At 35.0% G+C, this 26,270-nt stretch overlaps 1 protein-coding gene across 4 annotated transcripts in view; it reads right to left on the reverse strand.

The window, feature by feature from the left end:
* Positions 1-26,270, reverse strand: part of LOC138700129 (zinc finger protein 235-like) — a 196,137-nt gene that overhangs the window by 56,989 nt on the left and 112,878 nt on the right. Inside the window, exon 1 of one of the 4 annotated variants that reach the window (XM_069826493.1) lies at positions 3,821-4,040. The exons of 1 other annotated variant lie outside the window; for it this stretch is intronic. Coding sequence is in view for 2 of the 3 variants with exons in the window: in XM_069826491.1 (XP_069682592.1) it covers positions 265-408 (144 nt within the window). In the remaining variant the exon portion in view is untranslated. Of the gene's footprint in view, positions 1-264; positions 762-783; positions 3,187-3,820; positions 4,041-26,270 lie in introns of those variants that run through there. 2 more of the 4 variants (XM_069826492.1, XM_069826491.1) reach the window with 2 other exon arrangements.

Genomic DNA, 26,270 nt, shown 5'->3' on the forward strand with positions numbered 1-26,270 from the left:
TAGCCTGGTTTTCAGACTGGGGTATGTAACCCAGTTAATATAGTTTGAAAATGGAATTTCCCATATCTGTATCCAGCATAGCCTATATACCGAATACAATTATCATGTAGTATAAACACTGCATATAGGCCTATCTTCCTTGCTAATACAAATTTACAAGTATTACGTACCTAGTAAAACATCGACAAATAATAGACACACTGAAAAGTGTTTTAATAAACTTAGTTTAGGACTATGCAATAAAAATAAAATTAATAAACTCACGTTTACTATCCTTGGAGTTCTTTTTACTTGGTTATATAACGACGTTGTATCAATTACGAGGTTATTTAGCGTTGATGAAGTTGGTAATAGTGAAATGATATTTGGCGAGATGAGGCCGAGGATTCGCCGTAGATTACCTGACATTTACCTTACGGTTGGGGAAAACCTTGGAAAATTCCCAATCAGGTAATCAGCGCAAGCGGGAATCGAACCCACGCCCTATTGCAACTCTGGATCGGCAAGCAAGCACCTTAGCCGACCGAGTTACGCCGGTGGCTCTCCTTGGAGTTTCCCCGTATTTCAAACGGCCTTTTCATTAGAAAAGAGAAGACAAGACCAGTAAAACAGTTTGTTCAAAGTCTTACAACCTCACAGACACGACTCACTTTCATAAATCTTTACATTAAAATGTCTTACACACTTTTTTATGTTCGTAGTGATATTCAGTACTGGTTTTGAAGGGCCTGCTTTAATTACGTCTTCTTTTTCACAGAACGTTGAAGTCTGGAAGCTCCTTACCTTCAATTTGTCGATTATACAACAATTTGTTTCCATATTTGATGCATTGCGACAATGAACACGAAACAATTTCCCTTTCACTCACTGCGTGACCTCTTGGATTTATATTGTCAGCGTACATATCTTGAGCCAATAAGCGCATAACACAATGATCTTAACCTAAATAATTTATTTCAACACTAACAATTAAGCTTTCAAAACAGTCTTCAGTGTTCACAAATGAAAAGAGTAACATTTTGGAACAAATAACTCACTCATCATTCTTTATAAGTCACTGGAAATAATATTATAACACAAGCATGCCTATACGACAATATGTATTACAACGCTATACATCTACGGGGTCACGAGCATGCTCTCTGCACGAGTTTCCTCAATGTCGTTGAGACGTTGCGAAATGTTTTTAAACATCAAGCGGGCCGTGCCCATAGAGTTACAGGGCGTCCAAAAGGATCGTCTGCGCCTAATCACTTGCAAGACGCTACTTTTATAAGCTCATGACCTCGGGTGGAAGGGTTGAAGACGTGGATAGCTACAGGTATATTAACTAGAACAGTGGCGGGTTTATTGTACGCTAGACATCACTGGGGAAGTTCGTCTAGTTTCGCTTGATGCAAAATCACAATTTGTTAATTAATACAAGTAAATACATAAACTACAGACATAGGAACAGTATGATGATTACTCGTAGTAAATACATAAACTACAGACATAGGAACAGTATGATGATTACTCGTAGTATAAACCATTAAACAGATTCAAAATACTTTGGAAATAAACAATTATTAGGAACTACAAGTCCCATGTGAATTCAAATTAAATACATAATCATTATTAGTCAGATGTAAAAATAAACCAATATTTATGTCTACGTATAATAAGGAATGAAATGCATTCTGCTGAAATTAGCTTTCTTCAGTTTCACATATTTTTTTTTAAGCAATATTGCATTGAAATCGGGAGTTGCATCACACACTGCCAACCGTAACTGGTCACGAAGATGTTCGTCCGTAATGTGGGTCCTACATTTTGACTTTACGCTGTTTCGAATTTTATTTATATTACGTATCACCACATCCATGACGTGCTGAAAATTCAAAGTTTTCGCACAAAGGGCTTCTTGATGAAGAATGCCATGTACTTTGTAGAAATCTGATACACTTTTTTCGTTAAGAAACACTTTTAGTCTGCCAATTAAACACTTTTTCTCGGCAACAATGGACACTAGCTTCGATTACTGTAAATTATGTTTATTTACGCACGAGCAAAGACCATTGAATATTCTTCTCCAGTGGTGTTATTTTTTAAAGGAATCAGGTCTAATGAATATTCCTCAACATTAAGCTGTTTGTCAACACCGCGGATAAATACAGATAATTGAGCTGTATTTGTCAAATCATTACTTTCATCACAAGGGAGAGAAAAATGTATAAAGTTATGAATTGTAGCATCAATCTGCCTAGATATATCATTAGACATGATTTCAATTCTTCGTGCAACAGTTTGTCGAGAAAGGAGTAAATTGCGAAAGTGTTGCAATTGTTTGGGGCACAAAATTTCTGCAACTTTAACCATGCATGTTTTTACAAACTCCCTTTCCTGAAATGATTTGAGACATTTGGCTATTTCCCATGACACAATGTAACTAACAAGAGTCTTTTTCTGTCATGTCAGATGTAGGAACGTCAGTATGCAGAGCATGCTTACTTAATAGGTTACTCAGTTCTTTTGCCCGATCTACTCCTGGAATAATAAGAGAATATGAATAATAATAATAACAATAATAATATAATAACAGTAAATATAATGTCCAATAACGCTAATATAATAATATTAATTTATAATAATCAATAATACTTTTGAACTCAGCATATTGTGAATGCCGTGCAACATAGTGACGTTGTACATTCCCTCGAAACATGCCGGAAATTGTCTTGGTACATATAAAACATGTTATATTATCACAATCTTCACTTTAGTTCTCATTATACATTAAATCTGGAGGTCGAAGGCTTGGACAGAGACATTTGTAAACCACCTTATACGCCCGGTACGGCCGCCACTGCCTTGTTTATTGTATCAAGCACACGCTATGGCAGTCAGGGTGCCTTACGGGGAAGGAGGGCGAATGGAGAGGGTTACATTGCAGGTTGCATAGTGACTACACAGTGATTCACGAATCACCTTTTGGACATCTCTGAGTTACAGTATAATTCTTACTAATGGTCGCGCCTTCTGTTCAAGGTGATTAAAACATAGTGCGATTCAAAATCAAACATTCTGGGAAAACTTGATCTGTCCGAAAACGATTATATGTTACAATATTATAATTCATAATTCAGAGTCACCTTGAAGGAAATTGCAGGGTATGCAACACATCTCCCACATCCATGGACGCTACGCCCCTGGGTTTGGTTGCTTTAGGCGTTTGTTATGCCTTGCATATACGATGAATTTCATATCCACAAAAAAATTCCTTCTAAATGAAACGATTTTCACTTCCAAAATCATGGGAACTACCTCAACGCTAGTTTCACCTAGATATCTTTCAGTCCATCCATAGACGTATAGCCAAGGTGGGGGGGGGGAGACGAGCGGATGCAATTATATGCCATTACCATTTCAAAAATTTAATAGGACACTGTAGTTACGTTGTTGACATAACTTGAGACCTATTGAAGATTCGATTGCAAAACTGAAACAAGAACACGAAACGAATAGGGTAATTTGGTAACTTGAAGTAGGCTAAGGCCTATTTGTTTTTCTGTATTTCAATTCGTAAGCGTGATGATGCGCATTCAATAAACACACAAATCTGCTTTCTTTTTTTTAAAAGATAAATTGCTGGCAGTGAGGAAATCGTACACGCACTCAAGTTTTCCGAAATAAACACAATTAAATAACGTTATCGCGCTTTAATACATTGCAGTGAGGTTATTAATATGCCTCAAATATAACCACCTATGAAATATTATCGTTATTTCTAATTTTTATGTACCAAAATTAATCCAAAACACTCATATTCCACTAGACATACACTGGCCTTTCCATATCCAATATCGCTTCTGCCCTAGATCAGCTGATCGAACTCTGGTGCCACTACCCAGCAAACCTTGCCCCTTCTGTCTATTTTATGTTCGAAGATTGTGGTGATAGTATCCAATTGGTTTGGGTTCAGTGTTGCCAATTCTGCGGTTTTCCCGCTAAATCTAGCTTTTTTGGATAACCGTCTCGCGGTTTAAAATTAGGAGGAATACTAGCGGTTTTTAATCTTCGAAGTTTCTGAAAATAAAATAGGGATTCATTTACTATAGGATATCGCTTAATTTTCGTCAACTATGACGTCACAACGCAGTGACGTCACAACATGGCCGACGTAAACCAAAACAATAAATAAATAAAACTAGCTAAAAAAATTAAAAAACAAATTGACGATATCCCATTCTACAATATAACCCCAAATAAAAACATTAAAAAGAAACAACGAACAGATCCACACACACAACCATATATACAAAACCAACAAAAATAAAAACATATATCTACAATAAATAAATTAAACATTATCCTCGATACATAATTACTACCCAAGCAGACGAAAACCCATCCTTATAAAGAAACAAATAAAATGCTCACCATCCAAACGTTCTTTTTATCCTCTCAGTCCCTATTTACACTTGCTATTTGTCGTTCGACTTACAGCGCGGGCGCATGCGCAGTACGGATTTCGTTCCTTTCGACATCTGCTGAGTAGAAGCAGTTTCTTATTCTGTGCGACATTTCCTAGGTGGGCCAGCCGAATTGACGCGACAGGACCCGAACATGGTTCGGAAAAGCAGTAGCAGACAACTTTTAATCAGCTGTTTCTCTCTTTCCGTGCGCTTTGTAGCATCATGTCAGAGTGGAACAAAAACCAAGTAATGAAATTAATCAAGCTTTGCGAGGAATTTCCATACTTTTATGGCATCACAAATAAGGACTATCACAATAGGATTCGGAGGGAAAATGCACTGGAGTTTATTTGTAAAAATTTGGAGTCTGTTCGTCCCAATACTATTCCCTCCGACATCAAAACAAAAATAAAGAACATCAGAGGTCAATATGCAAGGAAAAAATTAAACTTTCAATTCATTTAAATATAATAAATATCTATTGGGCAATTTTGTTCCAGTTTGAAATCTTTACTGAGAACATGGAATAACCCTTTCTCCTGCCTTCTGGACCTCCATCTCCTTTCCCAGTCTCTCTCTCTCTCTCTCTTTTTTTCTTCTCATTAGTGCAAGCTAACAAACACTTGAAGCTGCAGAAGCTAAACCAGCTACTTTTTATTGTTAAAATCCATTCTGTTCATTTAAAAGGCTCACCACATCTTTCACACGTTGCTCGAGCTCAACAACTAGCCTCGAGTAGCAGACGAGAAATCTCCCAAGAGTGAACGGTGATACTACATTTAGCCGACAGAAAGCGCAACAACTTGCGTCGACTTGTGGACGAAAAATCTGCCAAGTGTAAAAGATGATGCTACATATAGCCGACAGAAAGCGCTTGATGTTGCGCGACAAATAGCAAGTGTAAATAGGGACTCAGATCCAAACACATCCTTAACCGGTACGCCAACGAGTTAGATACTATAGAGAGGCTAAAGACCTCTGATAAGCGCTCCCTGCGGAGGCCAACAGTACTATGGATCGTTCCCTAAAAAACATGGCGTCTATAGTACCGCCAGCCTCCGCAAGGAGTGCTTATCATAGGCACACTGTAACGAGTTGGTACGTGTATTATATTTTTCAGATACATCAATATTTAATTTAAACATTTCGCTATAGGTTTTGTAAAAAGCTGATTTATAAATGAAAAAGTAATAATTAAGACTTTAAAATTTCCAAAAATGTCTCATTCCCTCGGATTTAAATGAAATGTACCGTAAATCATAATATTCGTTGCTGGATAATTAAACCCTCTCAATACAGGTACCATTGCCGCAGAGAATTATAAGATAAGACAGACAGCATAAGCGAAATATCTGTATTAATAAGTTTGTACCATGAAGAGTTTAGTATTTATTGTGTTTATAGGGCCTACTCCAACTTTCTTTTTATTAATGCGTTAGGGCTCTTTTTGTTATCAAAGAGGAAAGATAGCACTTGCATCACACACAATTTGTCATTATTGTTCAAAATAATGTAAGAACAGTTTTATTCTGCAAAAGCCTCTGCTTAGTTGCGAGACACGTATGAGATCAATGCTTGTTTCAAATTATATTAGACTACACGATGTCTCCATCACGCGACAATATTTGTTTCAAACTATATTAGACTACATGATGTCTTCATCACGCGAAAAGAAGTGTACCTAGCTGTGGGTCCTGTTGTTTCTGATAACAATGTTAATCGTAAGTATCTTATCGTTTCAATAAATGTGGTGAGATATGATCGTGAGTAACTTTCTATTAGTGTCATTCTTTAATTATTATGTTGCATGCTAAGAGATTATTTGTAGTTTTAATAATTTCAGTTTTCAAAAGTTCTCTGTGTTAATTCCAATTTCAAATGAATTTTTCTCAATAACTTAATTACTGGATATTTTTTTTTAATTTTCGCCACTACCTTTACTATATTTTACTCCTATTAGTTACATACGTCGTCTCTCTTGAAATCACCTGGTGAGCACTGAATTACATGATTTCATATTAGGTTAGACTAGCTGTAAGGTAATTAAATTTGTGACGAAGTCAAAAAATTATTTATTTTTCTTCTGCCGATTAAATTCATCCGTCTTTAGGTGCTTTGCTTTGGTTGCATCGAGTATAGCTTGTCATTTAATATCTGGGCTATATTTAGTGAAAGTAATAAAACATAGGCCTACAGCTGTTATAAAACGTAAAGTTTTGTGTGTATTTTACTTTTTACTTATTAACATAGTCTTAATATGTAACTCAATTCACAATAATACTAACTTCATCACAGTCATTTCCTACAACATCCGAGCCACGCCCCTTTGTTTTGACTAACCGAAACATGGCGGACCAATGTTCAATTTTCTTCAACTTTCTGAGATCTTTGTCCTCTCTATAGTATCTAACTCGTTGCGGTACGCCATTCAAACCTCATGAATACCACCACGAACAAAATTTACAAATCTACCAACCTAACCACTTCCATCCAAAAAGTGACGTCATAATATCACTTCTTTTTATCCTCTCAGACACTGCCATCGTGATCTAATACAGGCCGTAAGGCAGACCACGTGACTCCCTTAACAGCTGATCGCGAAAGGCGGTCTTTCAACCATATGACTTAGTTGCAGTACATGAAGAATAACATATATTTCTCTGAAATGCAGTGTAATTGCGTCAGTAAAATTTTTAACAGTGATTGTGAGACACTTGAGACACAATTTACTTGCAATTTAAGGTATAATATTATTTTTGGTGTGAAAATTACGTTGTTGCAGGCAAAGTTCGTATGTGTAATACCTGCCTTTATTTCGATTAAATATTGCGCCCTTATGTGGTTAAATGAAATTTTGGTCTTATAAACAGTAGGCTAAATATGTGTAATAATATATACCTGAAAGTCAAACATTGACTGGCATGTAAAGTAAGTTGTGATTAGGCCTAAGTGCAGCGTTACCGATGTTACTCTTGTCTAATCCATTATTGTTAGTTTACCGTATTTGTCTTATTAAATTTAAATTATTGCGCCCTTTTTATTTGTGGATAACCTACATTATACGAGTAAATAATACGACGTTTGATAATATACACAATTTGAACTAAAAACGAGATACATATAGTATATTACGAAAAATTATACCCTATAGTTTTCATTACTGTTACAGTATCTAGAATTGTAATTAGTTGAAATAAAGCACTCATGCTTCATTACGAAATTCTTGCACATTCATTTATGCACATTTCAACAATTTTCAGTTGCATCGCACGCATATTTTGTTGTGTTGAAGTTATAGGTTATGTTTATTCTATCAGTACTTGCCTTATTTCCATATTCGCAATTATGCATTATAATTAAGCATAACGCTACGTATAACTTATAAATGCAATTTGTCTACACTTCAATTGTATTTATTCGTTTCAGACGGTACTCCAGTCTGAAGTCTGATTAGTTTAATATGTTACTAGGGCTAAATTAGCGCTGAGGTAGTTCCCTTCGTATTCATACATCTTGCATGTACAAACTAGTTCGGTTCGTTCAGGATTTTAATATGCCTTGCTTATAGGATCAAATGCATCTCCACAAAAAATAAATTCAACTGTTTTCAGTTCAGAAATTACCGGAACTATACCTCAGCGCTACTAAGTAATATGACGTATGTACATTTCATAGGAGGGACTGTGGTGAATTTTCTACCTATAAGTAAGGACGGTAACCGCGTTCTGAAGTTTATCCTAAAAATATATTCTTCTTTATTAAATCTCAAAACCGTTTTCGTTCTCAACTTAAGCCTAAAATGTTGACGCAGATAGGTTATGTTAACATGGTAAATTCTCTTCACATAAAAATAACACAGTTTTATTTATTATTCCTGTCACATTATGCAACGCATTAATGGAACTTATGCACATATTACATTGAATAAAAATGTAATTGTATTGTTTATTTGTTCCCTACTATACTGGGTTGTAATGAATTGTATTTATCTAACCTACCAGATTAACACACAACTGTACATACACTAATTTCATAGGAGGGACTGTGGTAAATTTTGTACCTACAAGTAAGGAAGGTAGATGTGCTAAATTAAAATCACAATATAAATAATTCTTCTTTATTAAATCTCAAAATAGCTTCCATTCCAAACTTAAAATGTTGATGCAACCAGGTTATGTTACCATGTAAAACTCCGTTCACATTAAAATAACACAGTTTTGTAATTATTTCTGCAACATATTATGCAATAAGAAGTGTGAAGGGGTCTTATACACACATTACACTAAATAAAATTGAGCGCCGACACGCATTAAAGTAATATATTTCACTCAGCTCCGTATACTCAAATAGAAAAGCCCGACTCATCGAGTGACGTCACACAACCTGCATTACGGCCTGGTCTAGATCACGATGGCAGTGTCTCAGATCACTTCACTCCATTCTACAATCTAGCCAACATAAATTCTCATAAAAACAATAACGATATGCTATAATCAAGCAAACCCAAAAAATGTAAGTATGGTGGCATTCTAATTAAACGTTAAACATCGAACATCTGCTGTCGGTGTGCACTAGTACTTCACATGATCAACAAAAACATTAATAACATAATATATTAGAAATTACATACAGACTAACTAAATTCAATTGCTTAAAGAATATTATTTGTGCAAGACGTGGACCATGACAGTGTTAACTATTACTCGTTTTATAAATATACCGGTACAATATCGTTAAACCTTTCTCTGTGCTATTTATCCGTAAATAATTGAGATGTCGGGCCTCAAGATCAGCAACTGTTTCGTAAAGAGTGGCTACGTAAAGTGCAATATAAAGACGAACACAATTGAATTTTGGAGCGAAGTAGCCATTTACAGGGACGCATCTAATATAAATCCTTTTCAAGAATTGCTGGATCTTACTGTTTTCTTGGTCTAATGTTCAAGTGAAGAGAATATTTTTTTTTTTTAGTATGATAAATGTCGTGAAGTCTACGAAAACGGATGGAGATAGAATTAATGGATGCAATTCTGACAATACGGACAGGTCTGGATCATGTGAACAAGTGTTGCAAGAATTATCAGGTACCACCACAGGTTTTGGAGAAAATAGGTACCTTGACTACGTACAAAATGAAAGTGGACAGGCTAGGAATAACTTACTACCCCGGGGACCTCACAGTCACAATATTATATTCCTGCGTTAGAAGGTTCAGATAGAGATGATCCAGTGGAGCTGCTAATTTGAGTGAGTGATTTTTAAATTACGTGTTTCTTATCAATACTAATTGCATGCATATAAAATTGAACAGTTGAATGTAAAGTATGCAAATTGACGAGTTAATTATGAGGTATCAAAATTGAACAGTTTATTATAAAATACCAAAGCTGAACAGTTCATTACAAAGTATCAAAATGGGATAATTAATTACTTCCTTTTAATAGAGCATAACCTCAATTTCCCCATACGCAATCACTTTCATTTCAAAATTATCAACGGATTCAATATCTACAATATAACCTCGTGGTACAAGAGCATAACTTTTGACGCCTCATAAATCAATTGGTAAGTATCTATTGTTAATGGTACATTAAGTTACAGGCAATCCTACATTTTAGCGTCCCAAATTATCTAGGCGGCACTACCAACTAATTAATTATGTGGCAACAAAATATCCACAAATCTCATTACTTTGTACCACCGCCCGCTGGATCCCATCGAAGCTGCATCGGCACCCTAGATCATATATAAAACAGATTGCCCAAGCTTGTATTAAATTAAGACGCAACTGGAAAATAACGGACGCTATGCGTCGCTAGTGTCGAGAAATGAGCTTGCAATAATCAACACTAGATGGCAGAGTACCTGAAAGTACATAGAGTAATACGACTGTGGGATGACTTTTTTACGTCATGCCATCTCCAAATTTCTTTCTCATTGTAATGTGAGGTTATGTTACTAAATTGTAGCATACAGAAGCTTGTTTTACCCAAATTCATCAACACACATAGATGACATTTTGGTACATGGCTGATATAATGTTGTTTGCGTTCAATATATAATCTGTCATCATTTGATGTACGATATCTAATTGTTTTTAATTTTCAGTATACAATACCTCACTAGCAACAATTAACACAAAATACTAAAAAGAGCAGATTTGTCTGCGTTTGTTGAATGCACATCATGATGCTCACGAAAAGGCACTAATTTATTTTGTGTGCACAAGATTACAATTTTTTAATATGACGGAAAAGCAGGTATTCCTCTTCTGAAATTTATCCGATAGGGGAAGAATTACAACTCCCTCCCCCCCCCCCCAAACATGTTTCCTCTTTGCTAGGCCTACATGTTTTCATTTTACAGGTGTATTATATGATGCGATATGGAAGCAGATAAATAATAACTGTACGTTTCTCGTCCACATTAAATTCAACGTGTTCATAACGTAGGCCTGATATATTGCTTCTGGCAGTGGCAGTGTTCTTTTTACAAATAAGCGGTCGTACTAATCATTTTCTTTTCATCTGAACTATTGCTAGAAAAGCGTTTGTGTTTTTATTTGCTCTGTATGTTGTTAAACAACTACTGAACATCGTCTTTGGTTAACAAATTGTTCTAGTATTCGTTTCATATCAGTCTTACGGTATTGAATTATGTCCATAATGTGGGCGAGATGATATCAGGCTGGAAAATTCGCTCTGAATGCATTTTTTTACACAATTTTCTAATTTTCAGCAGATTTACGATACCCTGTGCGGTTTCTCTGCCAATGCAGAGTTAATTGCAATATACGGTAATTCTGTTATTTTCCTGACACTTTTATATCCGTTCTCATATACGTACTGATTTAGATTCTTTACCCTACTGTAGGTATTTTGCTCTCTACAAATCATCGTTAGTCAAATGAAATAATCTATAATGGTTGTTTGTAACGAATTAGTAGACAACCTCAATCCCTCCTGATCGCCTCCCTTACGAATTTCTTTCTCACTTTAATCAAATTTCATTTATACTGGTCCTTAAATTACATAAACTAGTGCTGAGGTAGTTACGGTGATTTCTGAAGTGAAAATCGTTCAATTTATAAGGGTGAAATCAAAAATAATATTTGTAGCCTTTCCTTGCCCTTAATTGAAAATTTGAATAACTTCATATTACGACAATATTTCTTCCTTCTTCTGCAGTTAACATAATCGCAGATGGACATTTCTAAATGAAGTTTGTTACACAGAAACCTTTGAGACAATATTGACACTTGAAGTTCTTTATATATATATATATATATATATATATATATATATATATATATATAGTTCATCTATAAGAGTTAAACTAGCGCTGCACCATGCCTCGCACCCCACCCCTTGTTTTCTTCCTTGAAATATATCGGTGCCGGGTAGAGTTCCCGGGTAGCTCAGTTGGTAGAGCGTTGGAACGTTAAACCAAAGGTCCCAGGTTCGATGCCCAGCCCCGGAACAATTTTTCCCTAGAAATTATTCAAATCAACTTTGCAGGGAGTTATACCTGAAAATCTTGATTAGCGCTGAGGTAGTTTCCTTCATACTCAGCTTCTTCACCTTGCATACATGAGTCTGTAACAGGTTAGGTTTGGTCAGTGCTGTCATGGTAATTTTTTTCTTGGCCATGCACCCACCCCTTGTTTTCTCCCTTGAAATATATTTTACTCTCCTCTCTCTATCTCTCCAATTGTCATTTAGTTTTTTTTTTTAATATTAAAGAAGAAGTAAAATTGTTTTGCTTTACAATTTAATTGCACAAGTTTGATTTAAAGAATACATCATGTAGCACCACCATTGATGCACACTTGTCTCGATGAATCCTGGAGTGTATATTTGCAGCACTTCTCGTTTTTCAACCATTATTTTATATAATTCTGGATTCCAGTGCTGAAAAGAGGTGGATAATTTTTTGTTTATGAACATCAAACAAAATACCGGTAGGTACAGTAGGAACAGCCAGAGATGATCTAAGATCTGTATAGATCTCCACGTACAAAACGTAGGCACCCATATGCCGTATGGCTCCTTACAGACAAAATTTTCATTTCCCCATACGATTAATTAAAAAAAAAATTGTAGGTTCAATACGATATATGGCCTCGTGTGGCCTCCATGACAGCACTGGGGTCAGTTAGTTTTAGGCACTTTTACACCTTGCATATACAATCAACTGCATCTCCACAAAAAAATTCCTTATAAATTGAACGGTTTTCACTTCAGAACTCACAGGAACCGCTTCAGTGCTACTTTCACCCAGGTAGTAGTTAGCAGTTAATCATTTCAAAGCTCTTGTTATATTATGAAATAGCATCACACAATGCTACCAAAATAAATGTTTCCAGTGTTAAAATTACAGAGTGTAAATTTCGCTTAGGACAGTTTTTGCTCTGGAAAATTAAAGGAAACAAACAGTATATCAAACCAGCAGCTGAGACACAAAGCACCTGAAATTCGAAAAGCGGTTAAAAATTTTTATATTTCGTTCTTTCTTATTTACCAGCAACAGAAGTACCAGTATCAGATTTTTTGCAGAGCTAATATCAGAGGCCCCTCCTATTAGAGAATGTTTTGAATATTATTATATTCTGGAAAACTACATTGGCACATCAACCTCCCCTCCCCCCGCCTGAATTCTGAGCTGAAGCACGAAAATTTCAAAATGTACAAACTACAGATGCGGCAGAATGTTACCACAGTGGTCTTCAGCAAGAATTTTGTAAGACATATCCAAATATCTTCATGGTCATTATATGTATTAAAGTAAAACATATACTACATGTGAAGTACCTACTCAAAATGCGAGAAATAGAAATGGGAAGGACAATAAAAAAAGTGGAATGGACAAACACTAAGAAACTATTCATCTTGAAACAGTATGAACAATAGGACACTTTTTTTTTTGGTGCCAGTGGTATAGAATATGAAATTAAGTTGCATCAATAAGTTTTTCGAGTTTAGCATTACATTAAGTATTTATTGTCCCCCTGTTGGAAAGATGGAATTACTTTGTTTGAAGCTTGATTAAATTTTATTGTACCTTAACTCAAATTTGTAAGGTACAATAAAATTCAAAATAATAACTGCAGGCCATTTTAAAATAAATCTGTTGGATGTACCTGAATTATTTCTTAATTTATTAGGACCATAAAGGTATTGTTACAAGCGATAGATTGAATCATTTTTATCTTAATAATTTAATGTAGGATGATTATTTCGGGAATTGTTATGCTCTAAATTGTGAGAATATTTTAATACGTTTTTAAAATATAAATTTGAAATATGTTTCCAGTTAGTAAAGAGTAATTCAGAGAGACAGAGGTCTCAAGCATATTTATTGACACATGCCAGAATTATTAAATATGAAAAAAAGAGTTCTTGCACTAACATACTGTTTATAAAGTAACCAAATCTTAAGAAATACAATATATGTACTGGTATTGTATATAAAGGCATAGGAGTGAATATAAATCTGTTTTAAGGAATTCCTATTTAATATTTCTGCTATAGGAACATTACAAAATAAATACAACGCAGCATGGAAGCTAATTCAACTCTTTTTATCCAGTATTGTTGATGAGATGTGTTATGAAGATAGACCGAATCATTCAATATAAATGTATAAATAGGACGAAAAATAATAGATTAATTTCAATGTATGTAGTATCAAAACTGAAAGCGGTAACTAGTCTATGAATGATGTCTTAACAAGTATAAATAAAATGGACTCTTGACAATAGACACACATTTGGTTTCAGTAATAACTAGGACTTCAAGGAATTTATGGTAGCTCACCTGTCAGGCAAAACTCTGAATAGTCAGCATTGTCGAACTATAGAAACGCGATTAAAAAGTATTTTTTCCCCACCCATTACATATGATTGCTATTTTCAAGTCCCGGTAATAACATTATTAAATTAATTATCCTACATATTTGGGAGGTGCCTTTCTTTGTTTCTGACATAATTTATGAGAGTTTCTCTTTTACACTTCAATAGAGAAATACAACTTTCAGTGGACAATGAACGTGTAACTCTATGGGAACTCTAAGAACCACAGCATTAATGTTGTCTTCTTTTCTTTCATGCCCTTTAGTTTTTGTTGCAAATAACATCATACTATTGGATAATTATACATGCACCTTTCTAATAAAATTGGCATATATTTCACTGGTCTCAGAAGTAAAATTAAATGTATAATAGCTTCTCGGTGCAAAATATTTACTGAAAATTATTGCAGGATTTGAATAGAAATGCCACTTCTTAGGCAAGCTTATTCGTGGATGGATGTATAATATATAGAAAAAATTAGTGATAAATCTCATATCACCGCCTTGCAAAACTAGCTTGACGTTATTGAAAACGGGACTACAACAAATAAAATTAAAATCAATGTGAGCAAAAGTAAGTCAATATGTATCCTTCTGTAAAACGCAAAATTAAATTCGTCTCATATACCAATTAAATGGATCACCAGTGTCACAAGTAAACACTTAGGTACAGTATATATTTTAGTAACAAACTGGTTGAAATAAGTCACTAATATTACAAGGATAGCCTGGAAAGCACTAACTTACATTTCTTTATGCGTATTCTTAAGAAAGCTAACCGAAAGTCAAAAGAATTAATGTACATAACCCATGTTCGGTCTATTGCTGTGGAGTAATGGTAGGCACATCTTACCGTGAAATGAGTGGGCCCGGGTTCAAATCCTGATTGGGGCAAGTTACCTGGTTGAGGTTTTTTCCGAGGTTTTCTCCAATTGTAAGGCGAATGTCATGTAATCTATGGCAAATCCTCAACCTCATCTCGCCAAATATCATTTCACTATCACCAATCCCGTCGAGGCTAAATAACCTAGTAGTTGATACAACATCGTTAAATAATCAATTAAAAAAAAGACGTCGGATAAGCAGAGGAACTTACAAAAGCTTGTGGTGGTGAATTTAAAGTTTCCGTGATGTTCAAGAAAGGAAAGTATTACAAATGGGAGGAAAAGTAGATAGCCTATATTGGTGTATTCATCACATGATATTACACAGGAGATATCACCACATATGGTTGTAAATAACCAAGGACATTTTAAATCTGAATGTGTATTTTAGTGTAATCAAGTGTTGCTTTGTATAATAAGAACTGTAGGCACTGTGTATAAATCTCGATATGCAACGGAAAAAAATAGTAATCAACTTGGCAGAAATGTTCGTGTGTCACAATATAATTCGTAATATTTTATTTGTTAATGGCACTGTTTTTTTTTTCATTAAAGTATGTCAGCAGTTACATGTACTACACAAGTGTCTTAATTCTTTGGAAAACAACTATTTATGTCATTTGACACAATAATATGAACATTTTCCATTTTGATAATAAATTAAGTGGCAAGGAAATGTTCGTCACACCATATAATTCATATTTTTTACATGATTAATTATTCCTTTTCATTAAGATTTTCTGTTTATATTTTGGAATGCTTATGTTAAAAGAGTGATGTCTCTTTCATAAACTCCTAAGTATTTAAATTTCCTGTGAAGATCATAGTTACTTGGAAAATGTTATGTGTGTCACTATGGAATGACCATCAGTATTGTTAGTATTGTTACAAATTACAAAACCTGAAACTGTTAGAATGGGATCAGGAGTAGTGACAAAAAAATGTAATGTTGTAGGCCTACATCAACATGACTATTTTAATCCAGTGTCTAATAAGGTGTGAAGGCCTTTTGAGGTAAACAGTATTGAAAATGTGAGGGAAGGGGTATTTCTTGGTAATGGATTAGGCCTGTATATTTTATAATATTATTAACTATATATTGTTAAAGTACCTAGTAAATATCGTAATATGTATATTATGTAATACTGTAAATGAGACATCACAGGCTGCAAACTAGATTATTCTTCTTTTTGTATAATTATACGAACATGTATGAAATAAACAAGACTACTATTGCTTAGGTTAGGTTAGTATTACTTATATATTGTAATCAGGCTACATGCACAAATTTTCTAATATACTACTATCATAACTAATTAGGTAATGTTAACATTAATTTTCATACGTTTTTGTGGTTCAAGTTAAAATAATTCAAAGTAAAGTATAACGAAACTCCGACAACATTATAATTATGAACGTCAAATTCTCTTATTTTCTTTATTTTTCAGTGTTTGGTCCCTTATTTCCCATTGTTCTTTGGATTTATCATTAGTAAAATATCAATTAACGGATAAATTATGTTATACACTCAGTTGATAATATAAATAATATTCACGACAAATATATAAAAACAGAAGAGATAACGAATCATAATTTAGCCGACGGATAACTTTATAACATGGTCTACATATTCTATATAGGTAGATTGGCTTTGCGCCGAGAGACTGTATTGTATTCTATTCAATACAAAGGCGTACTTTATCTTATCTCTTCGCTTCGCCCACGTGACAACTATATTTATAGCTGCCTCGTTCCGAACTTTCCAAGGTCATAAAGGCCAATAATATTTATCCATGGTCATCAGTTGTCGACAGTACATACGAGATAATCTCGTAAGCAAGAAATAATCGATTTAGACCGACCAGACCGGTTCAGAGTTCGTGTCTCGTGATGGTGTTGGTCATTGTGCCATCTGTTAACGATTATTGAACTACATCAAGCCGGCCTCCAACTGCTAACTCGAAAGTCTATATAAAGGAGTTATCTGTTAGTATATATGATCTAGGATCGGCACTTCCAGGTAGTATCTTCATTTTTATGAATCTGTCGTTAGGTGGCAGCACGTCCCCACCGCTGTTTGCGAATTGTCAAAGAAGAGTTATAATTTCAGTATTTTTCTGGACAGCGGTTTCACTGAATTTGAAAAACGAAACACCCTGTCTGTATGTTTTTTCCTACATTGGAAGGCATGGGTTTCACAAATTTTTGCACTATTATCTGTGCAACTATTGTTTGATGATCCTCTTCATTAGAACACTTGAGTATAGGTGACTGACACATTGCTGGAAGAACATATTGTGTTATAGTTTTAAGAAGACAAGTTGACTTCAAATAAGGTAATGCGGCTTCCACAAACCGTTGCAAACCTATAATTAGGCTTACAAATTGGTGTTGGGGATATCGAAGCCCTCCTCGATTCAAATGATTTATCATTTCCATTATTTATTTATCTAAAAGATAACAGCTCCCTGTATTAACAGGCTGCCACAGAGACAGAGCATATTGAGCAATAGGCAGTTGGAAGTATAAATAATATACATATGTTTAAGTTGAAGGGAGTCTTACAACAATGACAAGAAATGACTGAATAAATAAGCAGCTACTAATTAATTAGTTGAAGTTCATTGTTGACCGTAGAGATGATTGCGGAGTATAAATATTGATCCTCTCAGAGCTGCAAGAACGATGTCATCAATTGCCTTCCTCTGTAGGCTGAAACGTTGCCAGGTCTGGAAGAAGAAATCGGGAATAGTTCCGCGCGCTCCAACCATAAGGCCTATTACTTCAATTTGTTGTAGACCGTATTTGTCCATGAAATATGGAACGGTACGTACATAGATGTCGTTTTTTCCCCTATTTTACATCTTCAGGTTGGCTCTTTTGTTTTTCAAATCTAACTGTGGGATCGATGATGTAGCCATTGTTGTTATTTGGCGGGATGGCAATCATGCCTATTCTTCTTGTACTGTCATTGTCTGCCAGTCCGTGAACTTCTTCGAACACTTGAAAATTTATTGATCTAAACTGTTCGGCGATCATCGAACGAATTCTCAATTGCCGGAATAGATATGTTGTTCACACAAGAACTGCACTCAGTCTTTTCTTCAATTACCCGCACCAGATATCCATATACTAATGCCTGAGTTGCTGTTTCCAAGTTGACATTCACAAACATACTGGGAATACTTTCAAGCAATACATTAATATGTTCAGGAAGCATAATTAATGTCCCTGAATGAGAATCGTCTTCTTCAATGGAGGTAATTTTGCTACAAATGTCAGAATTCTGCTTATGGGCAACATTAGCGTTTGCAGCTGAAATCAATAGGATTTTAGAATCCTCTTTATGGCATTCTGAGCAGTTCCTGAATCAGTCATATCGTTGCTGCCTCCTCCCATCCTTACTGAGCTGAACATTGCTTCAACTGGATCACCAGAAAAATTTCTCGTCAGCACATAAAAAAAATCCAGACTGCAATAGATGTATTATACATGAGGCGGTAGATTCCACCGTGAAAATAATGGCATCATACGTTTCTTTAGTCAGCCCTTTCATTTTCAGAGCTTTAGATGACTCTTGCACTTCTTGAATGTATTTACAGAAGTCATCTCTTAGCCACCGAAGACGTTCATCAGCAGGGGAATAAAACATCATGCTGTCCGGATTATTTCGCCTTAAGTGTTGGGTTTTATAACTAATGTCATGCACAGTGAAGAATTTGTATACATTCTTCATGAACCTCACTGTTGGGCCAGCTTCCGAAAAATCCACTTGTGATATCAAGCAGAAATTGTTGTTTTTCATGTACTCTAAGGTTGCTGTTACTGCTGGCGAAAATACTTGCACAGCATGCAGAACGTTCATTTTCTCAAATTAACTAGGTTCGAGGTGTTTTCGAGTGAGATAGCGGATAGGTTTCATTACTAGATTCTTCTGCATTCGATAGACCTCTTTTAAGAATTTAGCACTAATTATGCCATCGCTGTCTGTCATGTCGTGGTCTAAAAATTGCGATCTGATATTCTTCATCAGATGGCAGTAATCAAAAGAAAAATAAAGCTGCCGTAGTGGGTTGCATGGATGTACTACACTTGGTTTTAGTTCACCGTCACCAAATTTCTTGAACATAGAAGTATTTGTTCGATGATTATCTGTCACAAGGCGTAGCACATAAAAGCCGCATAACTCGACGACTTTTATTACTTGCTGGACTAAGAAAAAGAGTTCATTGCCATTTAATGCTCTGACCATGAAATAGGCTGCTGGGATAGTGTATTTCTTGGACAATCCGTGAATTACGAAGCACAGCAACTTATTTGCTAAGACGGGAGTTTGTCCTATTTCCTCGTCGTAAACGCCTTCTGCCTCCACAAGTCCAAAAAACTTGTCCTCTTCTTTATTGTAGAGTAGACGCTCCTTAATAGCCATTTCATCGCAAATAATGGAACATATTTTTTCCATGTCGTTCAGATTTGAAGCCTCTGCTTGAAGTCTTTGTTTTATAAGGGGAGAAATTCCGACGCCACATTCAATTGTGCCAAGATATCTATCTAAAGTACTACGCGAAGGAGCTTGTATTATTTTTGAAATTCGCGCAAATTCATATCCTTTAGGTGATCCAATTCGCCAGGAAATACAATATCGAATGGTTTCTTCTGACCATATAGGTCGTTTTTTCTCGAAGTTTTGGATCTGGTCCTCGATGTAAATGGCCGTATGATTCCCTTCTTCTGCAGCTTTTCTTACTGCCCTAAGGGACTTGGTTTCTGTACATTCATCCTAGATTTTCCTTGCTTCCTGTAGTTTCTTCTGCAATTCTGCAGTCTATATATCTTAAGTCGGACCTTATTGTTTAATTGTTTTTGACGGTCGAATTCACCTTTACTAATTACATTAACTTGGACACCGAAATCGCAGGGTTCTGAATTACATTGGGCGCTTTCTTCTTCTTGCGTTGATTCAGCAACCCCTTGGGAAACAAAATGACGAAATTAATATTAATCTAAACATATTGTTCTGTAATACTGTAAATAAAACATACTTCCACTATTTTATAATTATTGATATTTTATACAATTATGACAAAATCTCAATTTTATGATGCTTAAAAAGTACTGGCGCCATAATAATACTGCTAATACTAATAACAATATCTCACTGTTTTCTACAACGGAGTACGTTTCCTCTGTAGTATTAGGACATCGTGCTGTACTTGAATCTCTCCTCCTCTTTCTCGAAGTTGGCTGAGTCGTGCTTGAATCTCTACTTTTCCTCTTTCTAGATGTTGGCTGTTGTTTGTAGGTAGGATAATCAGGAAACACACTTGGTACTGATGTCGCTTTTAATTGTCTTAGTTTACAGTTTTCTTTAAAATCTTGATTTGTGAAATGCTTACTGCACACAACAGAACGATCGAAGGTGTCCACTTACTTCCCTTCCTATCGCCTTCTCGCGATACATCGTGGGAAGGTATCTCATGAAATGAAATTCCAATATAGTCTCGTTTACCTTTTTGAGATTTACAAAACGGTATACAGCAATACACCATTTTTTTAAACAATCACCACGTGTTAACTTTCACACCTTCACAGCTACCCTTCATAACAACGGACGGCCACAGGTGCACTCTAGCGTCAGAATTTGAAAACAGACTTGTTCGCTGCACGACCGACTTGATGCTCGCTTCGCTTCTCCTCTACCGGCCTTGACAATTCATTTTGATCCCTGTGTTAGATCTGTAATCGAGAAAATATGAAATTCCCGCCAGATGGCACTGACTCCCAAGGTTCACTGAGGAATGTGTGTATGCTTTCTTGTACGATTATAGCAATATTGCGCTTATTTCTAATGGTATGTGAGTTATTGTGATATGATTCAAAATGACGTATTCTTGTGTACCATTGTGAACTTCGAATAGATAAAAAAGTGGAGGAGCAATATCATTCCACGAATTTCCGAGTGACAGGGAAAGATGATTATATTTCGTGACCAGAATATTGCACGAAATGGAAATATAAAAATTGGAGTTGTATCCTTCGAAGAGGCGGAAAAATTCAAATAGTTTATTTTATTTTAGTAGGTTATTTTACGACGCTTTATCAACATCTTAGGCAATTTAGCGTCTGAATGAGATGAAGGTGATAATGCCGGTGAAATGAGTCCGGGGTCCAACACCGAAAGTTATCCAGCATTTGCTCATATTGGGTTGAGGGAAAACCTCGGAAAAAATCTCAATCAGGTAACTTGCCCCGACCGGGAATCGAACCCGGGCCACCTGGTTTCGCGGCTAGACGCGCTAACCGTTACTCCACAGGTGTGGACAAAAGTTCAAATATCTTGGAGCAACAGTAACAAATATAAATGATATTCGTGAGAAAATTAAACGCAGAATAAACATGAGAAATATCTCTTAATATTCGGTTGAGAAGCTTTTATCATCTAGTCTGCTGTCAAAAAATCGGAAAGTTAGAATCTTTAAAAACAGTTATATTACCGGTTGTTTTGTATGGTTGCGAAACTTTGACTCTCATTTTGAGAGAGGAACAAAGGTTAAGAGTGTTTGAGAATAAAGTTCTCAGGAAAATATATGGGCTAAGAGCGATGGAATTAGAGAAAAATGAGGAAGTTACATAACGCAGAACTGCACGCATTGTATGCTTCACCTGACATAATTAGGAACATTAAATCCAGACGTTTGAGATGGGCAGGGCATGTAGCACGTATGGGCGAATCCAGAAATGCATATAGAGTGCTAGTTGGGAGGCCGGAGGGAAAAAGACGTAGATGGGAAGATAATATTAAAATGGATTTGAGAGAGGTGGGATGTGATGATAGAGACTGGATTAATTTTGCTCAGGATAGGGATCAATGGGGGGCTTATGTAAGGGCGGCAATGAACCTCCGGATTCCTTAAAAGCCGTAAGTAAGTAGTAAGTAAGTAAGTAAGTAAGTAAGTAAGTAAGTAAGTAAGGGAAAGATGCGAAAATGCCTTAAAGTGATTTCACGCCAAGCCTTTTTCCTAAAGCAACTCCCCAACTTCAGTCGTTTGTAGTTTACATTTCAGGGAAGAAGATTAATCTAATAATGGGAAATTTAGACTATTAAAACCAAATGCTGTGCCAATAATATTCCCTCATTATCCTAGGTATTAAGTGACAGATATCAGAAGACCATGACGAACAGTTACTAAAACTGATCTCCCTCCACCCAAGAAACACAAATCTTTTAGTAATATTGGTTTTTCACTATTTGAACAAGATGTTGTGAGTGACTCAGCATCAGTTAATGACATTCCCTTCTTGCCAGTTGAAAATGACCATAAAGCGACGCAAACAGACGTTGTCAACTTTATGGAGCTAAAAAGAAATAATTAACAGATTGCATGTGAAAATTAAACAACTTAATCAGGTGTTACTAGAGAAGCAAGATGAGATGACAATAACAACCGAAAAACTCCAACTAATTAAAAGAGATTCGTTAGGCCTACATAGAGAACTGGAAAATGTAGGGTAAAAGGCCGATGAAGGCAGTATTCATGCAAAATTGATTCTAGATTAGCTGCTTAATCATCGAATGAGAATACCACACAAGAATATATTAGAAAATTTGTGTTCAGAAATTGAGCCGTTACTGTGTAGATGCCCTCTCTTGCAATGCCAATTTGTGATGAAGATGGCCAAAAACGACTTGCTAATATCATTACTGTGAAATTTTTTAGGCCACTTCTAGATAACATTGCAGCAGCTTTAACTGAAAAGCTTGTTCCTTCAAAGAATGCGGCTTATAATCCACTGAGTCGCAAAATCTTGAAACTATGATTCTTGAATCTGCAATATCAAGTGGAATGTATCGGTGCAGTGAGTGAAATTATAAAATTTAGTACAAGTTATGGTAAATAATTACACAAGTAATTACTTTAAAACATCGCAGTTTAGCCTAAGGGTGCTACTCAGTGAATGAACTACAAAATTACGCCTCTGTCATCATGTTACTTAAACTAAACAGGTTACTATGTGTTACCTTCCCTGCTTTTAAACTCGCGCTTTTACCATATTAATACTTATTATTTTCTTATTTATTATTTATAATTGTTATTATTACTCTTTAATCATTTATTTTAATTCATATTGAGTACTGTATTTGTCCTGTGGACACCACACCTTGGCAGACAGCGCCTCGTGGTGGCATTGAGAAATTATCAAATTTCAACATAGGATTACTATTGTCAAGGCCGTTGTTTACGAGATTACACAAGCTGGCGCATAGCACGATCGAGAGTAGGTCTTTGTGAGTCATGACAATTTCTGCCGCTAGGTTCGCCTCTCTGCCCTATGAAATGATGAATAGTACCATTACAAAGCATTGTGCATCGTGAAAATAGTTCGATTAATTGTGCATTACTCATTGAGTACGAATATTACAAATATGCCAAGCATATTACAGTGTTATTTGAAGTTTGTTCAGCTAAGTTATATTCGAAAATTGTCTGTGTTTTGCTATGTGAAGAACTCTGTACCAATAGGTCGTATCTTTATCGGTTAAGGTAAATGTCAAAGTTCTCTCATATAACAAGCAATGCTATGTTAAAAGTGGCGAATTGCATTTTCCGACTCTCGAATGATGTGACCCGAAATGTAAAATAATTTCATGCATTGTTTCACTTACCAAGCATTACTGATATAGGCCTAATGAAAATGTGAACGACGTGATGTAAACTTGAAGATAATGTTGTTACTGTTTTCCCTTTCTCTTTTAGAAAATACCGACAAAATAATGAATTATCTTCATGCTGTACTTATTAGGTAATTAATGTGTATTGTTACGTAATTTTCAGTGAATTAGGTTAGAGAACTGAACAAGGTTAGTATGAGATTAGGTAATGCACCTCAAACTGGTAACTAATAATGGCTGCTGCGAAATAGGCTGAGGTGGTTATCGTGTGAATCAAATTATATCTAGAATATCTAGTTTTATTATATACGGATACGTAAAGTTTTTTTTTTAGCATGTGTTTGTAATTTTGTGAGGTTATGTCTAGCCTAATTTTTTTTTATTCTTGTATCATTACCAATACATTAATTTATTTTATATTCATTTCAGGTGTTACGGAGGTGTTACATCTATGGTGGCGACTCTACTTATGTTAGGATATGAAGTAACAGTATATATTCAACTTCATCATTTGCTAAAGATTAAAGAAAACTGTATGTCTTCGACTCATTCCATTGTCATTTCTTCTTATGTATGTGAACCACGTTCATTCTAAAAGTGCTACATTAAATGAACGCTATAGACAACGTGATGGAACAATTTACAAGTTACTGTTAAAGTGCTCAACATTTTCAAGTGGTGCTATACCCATTGTTTCAAAATGTACATACATATTTTTACATTTCTATAAGAGGTGTCATAAATTATTTCAGCATATTTGTAAATTCTTCAAAATTAATTTTTCTAATTAATACCATAAAGTAATGAAATAATATAGCCTAGGCCTATATGTGATTTTATACTACCGGTATTGATGTTGATCTTGGTAAATTAATCCAATTTCACAGTGTTGTCTTTTGTATTGTGGTTCATAACAATTATAACAGTATGTACGTGGAAATGTTTTTAAAATAATAAATTCTAGCTCATGATTTTAAGTGGTCGTTTCAATGGGAGGTTATATTGGAAAGATGATCACAAATGGATAATTTACTGCAAGATACAAGAACTGAATATAAGTGAGTGTTCCGTTGAAAGTGAAAGTGAAAATTTCGTTTTACAAGAGCTAAGTAGGCGTAATATTTATTTTAGAAATTATTTGAAAGCTACAGAATATGAAGAATAGACCTGTAACCATAGAAATCAACTGCGAATGGTGGGTGAGTGGCCATATTTCATTAATAATTGAAAGTAAAAATTATTTTCTTCTTATCATCCTGTTTTCAATATTTAAATTTAAGCACCTTTCTCTTCCTTGTTATTTCGTGAGAGATTATTTCATACTATCACATAAGCTAAATTTTTTCTCTACAGACAATAAAAATTACATACATAAGTAGGCTACTTGAATACTGACGATACAAACTTCATATACATACCTCATCAGCAGGGAAAGGATTTATATGTAAATACATATTTACTTATAAAGCTAATATAATTTATATTTTGCATTATCTTTATGTTTCACAATGTGTAGGGTTGAAAAATCCTACTTTTATTTTCCATATTTTTCCATATTTTAGAGTTTAGTACATATTTTCGTTAATTTCCATATATTTTCCATATTTCATATAAAACAGTAAATATTATATTAGGTTTAACAATAAAACAAAACAAAATTCCATTAACTTTTAAAAATACATTTCAACAATAGAGATTTAAACACATGTTCAGTAATCCATTTAACATCAGAGTTATTTGAAAATTAGCAGTCCTATCAACAATGGGAAAGTAAGTTACAAAACTGTATTAATTTAATTTAAAATTTTTAACAGACTTCAGTTGTGCAGCTCAACAGTTAAATGCCAGTCAGAGTACACATAGGTTCAGTTTTGTAAATCATACTATAAAGACGGTAAATATGCCAAAAGTACGTCATTCAGTCAATTTAAAATCAAAACTAACAAGTTACATTTCAGAATTTAAAGAAGATGGTTTATCAACTGACAATAAAATATTATTTTGTAATTTGTGTCAGTGTGCAGTATCATCTACACAAAAGTTCCTGGTGCAACAACACATTACAACTAGTAAACATCAGGCCAACAAACAACTAAATTCCAAGCAGAGACAATTGTTTTTAACACAACCAACAACATCGAATGTAAGATCTGAGTTTAACATCGACCTGTGCCGTTCTCTCATCTCTGCTGATATTCCTCTCTACAAACTAAAGAATAAGGTCTTCAGGGAATTCCTTGAAAAATATACTCAACATACAATCCCGGATGAGTCAACACTTAGGAAGACGTATGCTCCATCCATCTACGATGAGACAATACAGAAGATAAGAGATGAAATTAAAGATAGTTCAATTTGGGTTTCCATTGATGAGACTCCCGACAAAGAAGGTAGACTTGTTGGTAATGTAGT

This window comes from Periplaneta americana, chromosome 5 (assembly GCF_040183065.1).
Source record: "Periplaneta americana isolate PAMFEO1 chromosome 5, P.americana_PAMFEO1_priV1, whole genome shotgun sequence".
Classification (NCBI taxonomy): domain Eukaryota; kingdom Metazoa; phylum Arthropoda; class Insecta; order Blattodea; family Blattidae; genus Periplaneta; species Periplaneta americana.